Below are 9,586 nucleotides of genomic sequence, written 5' to 3' on the forward strand. Positions count from 1 at the left end.
GGGTTATGTTTTACAGGAATTCCATTTTGCTGGAGTACCCGTGTCCTCTGGCCTGTGGACCCAGGAAAAGAGTGGTTAATTTTAAGATAGTTTTTGTTGTTATTAAATTTTAATTAATTTATTTTAAGATAGATAATACACGTACATGGAAAAGGTACAAAGCATACCAAAAATTTTAAATGAAAGGTCAATTTTCCTTTCATCCCTTGTGCGTGGCTCCAGAGCCACTGTTCTCTTAGAGCTTAGTGATCAGTGTCTCTGTATTAGTTTCCTGTTGCTGCTATAACAAATTGCCATCAACAGTGGTTTAAAACAGCACAGATATATGATCTGATGGTTCTGGACGGTGGGAGGCCAGGAATCAAGGTGTCAGCAGGGCTGCATGCCTTCTGGAAGCTCTAGGGGAGAGTCCATTTCCTGCCTTTTCCAGCTTCAAGAGGCTGCCTGCATTTCTTGGTTTGCTGTTCCTTCTTCCATCTTTAAAGCCAGCAGCATTGCATCTTCAACTCTCTCTCTCTCACCTCTTCACCCATCATGTTCTTCCATCATCACATCTCCTGTCTGACTTTGACCTTTTACCTCCCCCTTATAATGACCCTTGTGACTACATTGGGCCTACTGGATAATCCTGGATAATCTTCCATCTCAGGATCCTTCACTTAATCACATTGCAGTTTCTTGTGCCATATAAGGTAACATATTCACAGGTTCTGAAGGTTAGCATGTGGACACCTTTGGGTGTCATTATTCTGCTTACCATAGTCTCCAAACTATGAGAGAAAAATGACTCATTCTTCTCTAGATTCAATTAATAATGTATTCTTAGCAGTAAAACATTTATATAATTTTTTCACACATACCTCTACACTAATATGTACATTTCAAAATATATCCCTTCCAAATAAATGATTAAAAGATGAGATTTAAATAAACTTAAATGGAAGTTCTCATTTTCCCCACTCCCAGTGGATGGCCTTGTACATTCATGGTAAGCACTGAGCCCTCTTTGGAGACAACTGTTCTGGACCATTTCTTTGCCAGATTCAATGCTAGTAGCAGTACTGAACATTCCTTCTTGCATCTGTAGGACATGCTATCTACACGGTACAATTGTGCTTTAGCTCCAGTATAATGAGATCGTTAAGAGCATGGGTGTTGATGTCAATCAGACAGGTTCAAATCTAAGCCCCACCACTTACATCCTGTCCAACCTTGATCACGCCGCTCAACCCTCTGAACCTCAGTTTTTCAGTAGCAATATGGGATAATGTCTGTCCCATACGGTTTTTTGTGAGGAATAAATTCATTGCAATGTTATTAATAATATGACCTTAGACTAACACTCTTTTGAGTTTAATGGTAGGCCTTTCAATTGGAGTTAGTTTTCTTACTTGTGCTCAGACCCATTTCCTGGCTCTTTCTTAGGTTGGTTACCCCTATCAAAGTCTACTCTCACCCTTTCCATGTCAATTCCCTTTAATTTTTGTATTGGTTCCCCAGGGCCGCAGCAACAAAGCTCTGCAAGCCAGGTGGCTTAGAACAACAGAAATGTGTTCTCTCACAGTTCTGGAGGCTAGAAGTCTGAAATCAAGGTGTGAGCAGGGCCATGCTCCCTCTGAAGGCTCTGGGGGAGCATCCTTCCTTGCCTCTTCCAGCTTCTGGTGCCCCAGTGATTCCTTGGCTTGAGACAGCATCACTCCAATCTCTGCCTCTGTGTTCACATGGCCTTCACTGTATGTGTGTGTGCCTCTGTGTGTCTCTCTGTGTCCTCTTCTTTTTTTATGAAGATACCAGCCATTGGACTCAGGGCCTGTCCTAAACCGACGATGATTTCATCTCAAGATCTTTAACTGATTACATCTGTAAAGATGTCCTTTTTCTAAATAAGGTCACAGTCTGAGGTTCTGGGTAGATATGATTTTGGAGGGGACACTATTTAACCAACTATAATTCTCCTCTTGCTCAATTGCTTTTCTGGCAAGCTCTGGGAGGCTCCTGCCTTTGCCTGAATGTCCATGTGTCAGAGTTCAGGGCCTTGAGAACACAAGGGCCAGGAGAGCACAGACAACATAAGAACCAGCCATCTTGACTTGTCTAATCCCAGCCCCTAGCTGTTAGCATTGCTACTTCTCACAAGGAGGAAAAATTGCCATCAATTTGTGTTTCTTATTGCTATTTGGTGTATAATGCTGTGGCCCTTACAGTGCTGCCCATGGGGGCTTTTGGCATTTTCTGAAGAAAAAAGAGAAGAAAAAGTGCTGTTTGGTGTCACTTGGTGGTATTTGTGCTTGTAGACTGTCTCTCCCATTAGACAATTCCAATTTAAAATACAGATTAGCTCTGACAAAACTGACCCAGGCTGTCTTTTCTCTTTGATGATTTCAATTTCAGGCTTATCCATCACCAATGATTGTAATACGACAGGATTTTGACAGAACAGGGGTAGGAGTTTTGAATTCTTACCTGCAATTTCCAGCTTGAGGGGATAATAGCAAAGGGAAAAACAGCAATAACTGAGTTGTAGGATATGAAAATATGCTGAATTTCCACCTCGGAGTTTTATGCTCCTTGGCATTCAACAAGTCACTTTCCCTGTTGAACAAATAAGCTCTCTTATACCAAATTATGAGCTTTACAGAACCTATCACATCTCTTGTTTTACCTTGAGAGCGAGGAAGCTTGGGGCAAACAATGATCAATTTCAGTGGTTATTAGCCTAGATATTTATTATATCCAGGCCTTGTCTTTGTGTGGCTTTATGTTCTGTTTCTGTTGGAGGGTTTTATTGCAAGTATGATTTTGTGTCCTTCCTAAGTATTTTCCCCAGCCATGGCTTCCATGACACTGCTCTCACTTTCTGCTTTCTGCCCATTTCTTCGGCTCCCTTTTCCTCCCACTCCTCTGCCCACCATTTAAGCGCTGGGTTCCTCAGGATGCCTGCTCTTTTCTCTCTCTTGACATACAACCTGTGGATTTCTTATACGCTGAGGATTTTAATGCTGCCCAGATACTGCTGACTCCCAAATCAGTATCTCCAACTCCAGTCTTTTCTTGAGTTTGAATTCAATTCATATCCATTAACTGCTTGTTAGGCGACTAGTGTTTGAGTGTGTCCCTCAAGTACCTATACACTCAATGACTCTAACTTTGAGCTCCTCACCTTTTTCCCCCAAGACCTGCCCTTCTGCTCTGCTTCCGCTGTCCCCAGTCTTAGTGGACAATTCAGGCAATGACCCAGTGGCTCAAGTAGGAGACTGCGAGTTCCCTAAGACTCTTGTCTATTTCTCACCCCCCACATTCAATGTCCATATCCTGTTGATTTCCCTCCTAAGCATTTCTGAAATCTCTCTCTCTCTATCTCTCTTCTTTTCTACTAGCTCAGAATTTCAGACCTGGAATCAGATGGTAACTCTCATCCTGGCTGTTTCTTTATCTTCCTAACCGCTCCATAACATGTTTAAAACATTTCTGTGTTTTCCTGTTGCTTACAGAATTAAACTGAGACTCATCAGCATGGACCAAAGGCCTTCCATGACTGGTTCCTGCCCATCTCAATCTCATCCCTCATTTTACACCTTCACAGCTGCTTGCCATCTCACATGGGAGCCATACTGTTTCACACTTCCATAGCCTTGCTGATGCTGTTCTGTGTACCTGGAATACCTTTGCCACTTTTCTTTGCAAATTCTTATACAACCTTAACTCAGCTCAGGTATTATTCATTCAACAAACATTTATTGAACATCAAGTATGTGCCAGACAGTGTTGGGGTCCCAGAGTGGAGCAGGCAGAGAGGGACTCTGTCCTCATAAAGCTTAATTCTAATAGCTCTTACTAAACTACGATGTGCCAGGGCTTCTCCCTCTGCCTGCCCTCTCCAGCAGCCTGTCTACACTCCATTATTACCCTTGGCCTGTTAGGCTGAAATAACCATCTGTTCTCCCTTACCTACTGTATTATGTATTTCTTGAGGGTAGGGGTCACGCCATATTCACCTCAGCATTCTTTGTGTCTGGAATAGTGCTTAGCACTAGGTAAATTCTCAGTGTCTTTACCCTGTTGAATTCAACTATCAGTTATAAATACGTGACTGCAGCCTCAGGTTAAACTTCACAGCCATCCTCAGGATATGCTCCTAGGATATCCTGTACTATTTCTTCCCAGAATTTTGCACAGTTGTAGCTAGTAATTTTTTCAACTATTTACGTTATTTGTTCAAATTTGATTTTCTGCACTAAGTTGTAAATTCCACAAGGTTGATGAAATAACTAGCATAGTGCATCCTATAATAAGTGCTCAATAAATATTTGTTAACTGACAGACTGACATTTTCCTGCTGGATAACAGTCTTGAACGCGTTACTGGGTCTACAGAAAACTTAGACCCAGTTGCCTGCTGGCCCTAATGCCTCACTCTACACACCTGTCAAATGGAGACGCTCCTGTGGGCACTGTCGGGCAGCAGATGAGCCAGCTGTAGATACGACCATATCAGAACAAATATGCGTAAATAAAGGACACGAAAAAGGAAAGATGGGATGGAAAGATTAAACATATCAAGGGAAATTCCAGATGAGCTTTGAAATACCTATTTTAGGATGTGGTATTTTATTCTCCCACAGGAAATATAAACATTTTCTTCTCTTTTTCCTTCCCAGCACCTGAGACAGCAATTACTGGGCAAGATGAAGTTGAATCAGAACAGGTAAAATTCTTTGCGAGGTATTTGAAGTATATGACTTAGATTTTAAAAATCCACAGTACAGGTTTGCAGAAATGCACTAGGGGAGCAGATATGTCTCAGTGGCAAAATGAATCGCAGCTGTTATGAGATAGCGAAGGAATTTGTAGACTTCAACTCTTGGCAGAAATAAAGTTGATATTGTGACTTCTGTATGTGCAGATGCTTTGAAAAGCAAAAAAGGAAAAAGTACAAAAACATGGAAAATCATGTGCGTTCCTTCTGTGTGGCCGGGATTGGTGACATCCTGCAGAATCGGCACCTGCCACCAGCATTCCTCTCATTTCCTGAGAGTATCCTCCATTAGTGTTTATTATTACAAAAAGGATTCAGGCCACTTTAAGTAAAAACTTCAGGCAGTATAGACATCTATAAAGGAAATGTGAAGTTCCTCCTTCCCTTCTGTCTTTTTTCTCTGCTCTCTCCTCGGAGAGAGATAGTTGTCCTGTCCTTGCTGCTCTGTTGGAGAATGGGACAGGAAGGTGAGCATGGAGCCTGGCCTGGGCAATGGGAGATGGCAGATCCCCCCGACAAGAATGAGATGCTGCCTGTCAAGAAGCTCTTCTCGAACTATTTGGTGCCAGGATCCCTTTATACTCATAAAAATTAAAACTGAGATGTTAAAAAACGATATTTATGAATTCATTTAAAAACAAGAATAACAAACTCATTACATGATAACATTTTTATGAAAAATAAGTATATTTTCCCAAATGAAAAAATGTTAGTGAGGAAAGTGGCGTGGCTTTACGTTTTTGCACCCTCATTAATGTCTGGCTTGATAGGAGACAGAGAGATTCTCAAATCTGCTTACATATCACATCATCAGGGTGATGACATCATTACATCACATGTCACGTCATCTCTTGGACATCTCATGAGAGAACGACGGTGGAAATGGCAAAGAATGTCTCTTGGAAATCATTTGGACCTCACAGGTCCCCTGGCTACACGTTGAGAACCATTGCTGTAGAAGATTTGAAATTGAGTTCCATTTTTTTGTTTAATCTTGTTGCCTCTAGAAGTCTAAGTCCTCCCTGAGAAGACCGCACAGGGCTAGGGGGAGCTCAAAGGATTCAGGTTATGGCCAGCAAAGAGATTTAACAATGGAAAACAGTTCACAGCCCAGTTATTTTTTTATCTTCAGACCCTCGAGCCCCACAGCCCATATGCCTGACATCTAAGACTGAGGAAATTTGGGGGCCTGGTAAAATGTTTCAGGTCTGCAGAGATTTTTTAGAAAATTCTGATTTGTAATACTAGCTTCGTTTTGATCTTGAGACACATCGGACAGAAGGTGCTGAGACTCAGTGAAGCTGCGGGCGATTGGAAGATAAGATTGGGAGGGGAAACTCATGTGAGGATGACGTTCAAAAAGGAATGACCCAATCGCCTTCCTTGTGTCTCACCAGATAAAAATGGCTGAGAACTTCGACCTGCTGATGATCATTGCTCCCTCCCTGGGATTTGTGCTGTTGGTCTTGCTTGTGGCGTTTTTCATTCGAGGTAAGGAGGACAGGACCAGGTGGGATGGAGCCCTTCAGAGCTATGGAGACTCCAGGAGGACCTGGGAGCAGCTTGATTCTGCTTCCTGCCCCTTTCTCCGTTCCCTTCTCCACTCTCCATTTCTATCATTGTCTGCATCCCAACTGAGGAGTTAACAGTCAACTCCTTCTCCCTAAGATACTCAGGCTTTGTGTATCATCCTTCTGATAGAATTTATATTTTGGAAAAGAAAAAAAATAAGAGCACCTTCATTTATTGGACACTTATTCTGTGCCAGTCCTGATGTTATACTCTTGACATGCCGAACTCATTTCAACCTTATTACTGCTTAAGTGGAAAGTCCTATTATTCTCATCATCTTGGCCAGGGCTCCTCCTCTGGCCAAGATTGCCCCAGGAATAGAGCCATCAATGATGTCTGTCTTTGTGTTTGTTCCTTTAAAGCAAGCTTTCTTAACCTAGGGTCCACAGATAGACCTCAGAGGACATTTGAATCCCTTGAAATCATGTGCAAAAGTGCTCGTATGTTCATGTCTGCATTTTCAGGGGATGGGGTCCAGAGTTTTTATTAGATTCTCTAGCTGGTCCATGACCTTGCACCCCACCTCCCTGCCTTCAAACAGTTTTAAAACACTACAAAAAGGAGTCATGACACAGGCTTTATAGTTTGCATGCGAAGTATAGGCATATGGCACTTAGTCCTATTGTAAAATGAAAAAAAAAAGTTGTTCTGCAGTTATTAACAGAAGCTGTTTCAAGGTAATAAGGGAGGAGATAAGACTAGTAACCATCTCAGCTTGTTTGATGTGAAACTTGTATATTTTAACACCTGTCCCTGATGAACACTGCAAAAGGAAATTTGGGACTTCGGGGAAGCCTGCCATGAGCCCTCATAAAAGGGTGTGGTACAGTTTTGAAAATTCTGGGTATGTCTCATAGGGAAGTGTTTTAAAATTCAAGGGAGTCCTTGAATTTTGAGGGGCAAATGACTCAAGAATGAAGCCGCTTAGCGCCATGGCCCAAACGCTGGAGCAACTTTGTAATTGATGGGCACAGTCTTGGGGTCCAAAGAAATCAATCGTTTGACCTGGGAAAAGGAATGGCTTTCCCTGCCAGAGCCAGCCCCTAACTTCTCCCCTTTGGACCACCTCTGCTCTTCAAAAGGTAGCTTTGCCCTTCCCCCAGCACTTCACAGGTTCTGGCACGGGTAGTCTGTTACAACGTTGCCTTGTCTTTTCAGGGAAAGTCATGAAAACCAATTGTTTCCAGAAACACACAAGGTAATTTATCTTGCATGACTGATTGTTGTAATGATTGTACAAGCTGTTACAAATGATTAGATACTACTCAGTGGTTTAATGACTTGTGCTTGTGTTCTGATTAAATACTGGGCTGGAGAGATGTGGCATTAGAGATGAAAAAGACCTGGGGATTTAGCTGACGTTAACCTCCGTCTTGATTAACACTGTGTTATGTTTGTTCAAAATGCAAATACACAGACAGGTTGCATTAAGAGCAGTAAGACACACAAAAGAAGGTGATAAGGCACTGTACTCTGTGCTGGAAATTCTTTGTCCAACTCCAGCCAACTCACTTTAAAAAGACCTTGTTAAACTGGAGTTCTTGGAGAGGAGAGTTGGCAGGATGGAAAATGAAAAGACACGTAGAATATCATTCCTGGGATTTGGTTCCTCTGCCTGTTTAGACCATGGGAGCAATTCCTTTGTTTTTATCTATCTATGGATATATTTATTTATTTATTCATTATTTTTTTGCTGAGGAAGATTGGCCCTGAGCTAACATCTATGCCAATCTTCCTCTATTTTGTAGGTGGGATGCTGCCACAGCAGGGCTGCTGATGAGTGGTGTAGGTCTGAGCTCAGGAAGTAAACCTGGGCTGCTGAAGCAAAGCGTGCTGAGCTTAACCACTAGGCCACAGGGTGGGCTCCTTTTTTGTTTTATTTTTCTTAAAAATAGTTTGAAGAGTCTCTGGAAAGGGATTTTAGATATCTGTCATGTTCTATACCTTTTTGGAAAGAAATGAGAAAATTTGGTATAACCTGTGATGAAGACCTTGTCAAATCAATACCATAGTATTTATTAACAAATAAATATTAGCAACTAGGGAAACTGAGGCTTAGCCAGGTGACTTTCCAAGGTTGTACATGGAGGTCCTTTTGGTAAATAAACACATTTAGATCATTTCATATTTTGCTAGTAAGAAACTTTAATTCCCTTATTAGAATAGATTGGCAAAAGCCCTTATACCCTGTGGCCTCAGTTTTCCCATCTGAGAAATGAGTGGCTTGGACTGGATGGACTGAAGGACTCTGGTCTTGGTGTCTCCCATTATCAGCCTCTTTCTTCTCTTTGTAGGTTAGACAACGCTGGAGAAAGTAAAAATGTCCTTGATGACATGCAGCATGGAAGAGAGGATGAAGACGGTCTTTTCACACTCTAACATGCCACTTTTCCTTAGGATTGAGGATTGGGACATGATGTGTGATTTTTTTCAAAAGAAGTCTTAGAATGTTTTGATTTTTTTTTTTTAAAGCCCCATCTATGCCATTGTTGTCATTGGTCCGGTGCTTTCACAAATGAAAGGTACTTTAGAGACCACACCTTCTCTGCCCCATGTTTTACTCTCCTCTGTAGCATCACTGCTAAGTGATCTTCCACACCATGCTTGAACACTTTCAGTGATGGTGAGCTCACTACCACACTCAAGGAAGTCCATTCAATCTCAGGGCAGTTTCGAGACTAGAAATATTTAAAACAAAGTCTATCTCCAGATAGCATCTGCCTATGGGTCCTAGTTGAACTCCTCATGCTTACGCAAAATGTGTCTAATTTCTCTTTTACCTGGTAAAAGTAGTGCTCCAGATGCTGGAAAGAGAACCTCAGGCCTCTCCAAATTGCCTTTCCTCTGGGACATGATTTCTGGTCCTTGCTCTGCCCTACCTGCCTTTTCCTTGTAAGCATTTGTATCTCTCTTTTTATGCCCAACTTTCAGAGTTCAGTGCCCCAGCCTAGGTATGATGTGAGCAGCCCTGGGTCTATGCTTCATCAGTAATGCAGGAAATGATGTGGAATTACACCACAGTTTTGGCTCACCTCTAAAACTGCTAGGTTTTCTACTATTTTCTGTTCACATTTGAATGTCCTTATAGGTGACCATAGCATCACATCTTAATGCTTGCTTGGGGAATTTAATTTTGAAAACAACCAAGAGTCCATCAAAGCAAAATGTGGTGAACGGTGTAGACATTCAATCAGGGCCAGCGCCTGGATGTGACAGTAAGGTGGTCCAGATTAGTTTCTCTAAATACAGTTCGTGAAAA

The 9,586-nt window shown here is 41.9% G+C and overlaps 1 protein-coding gene across 1 annotated transcript in view; it reads left to right on the top strand.

Annotated features, from left to right (window-relative positions):
- TIMD4 (T cell immunoglobulin and mucin domain containing 4) overlaps positions 1-9,088 on the top strand; it is a 31,667-nt gene extending 22,579 nt beyond the window's left edge. The window contains exons 5-8 of the mRNA XM_046667984.1: positions 4,658-4,704; positions 6,153-6,246; positions 7,486-7,525; positions 8,622-9,088. Of these exons, the coding sequence (XP_046523940.1) occupies positions 4,658-4,704; positions 6,153-6,246; positions 7,486-7,525; positions 8,622-8,706 (266 nt within the window). The 3' untranslated portion in view covers positions 8,707-9,088. The remainder of the gene's footprint in view (positions 1-4,657; positions 4,705-6,152; positions 6,247-7,485; positions 7,526-8,621) is intronic.
- The last annotated feature ends 498 nt before the right edge of the window (positions 9,089-9,586 follow it).

Source organism: Equus quagga, chromosome 7 (genome assembly GCF_021613505.1).
Source record: "Equus quagga isolate Etosha38 chromosome 7, UCLA_HA_Equagga_1.0, whole genome shotgun sequence".
In the NCBI taxonomy this organism is placed as follows: Eukaryota; Metazoa; Chordata; class Mammalia; order Perissodactyla; family Equidae; genus Equus; species Equus quagga.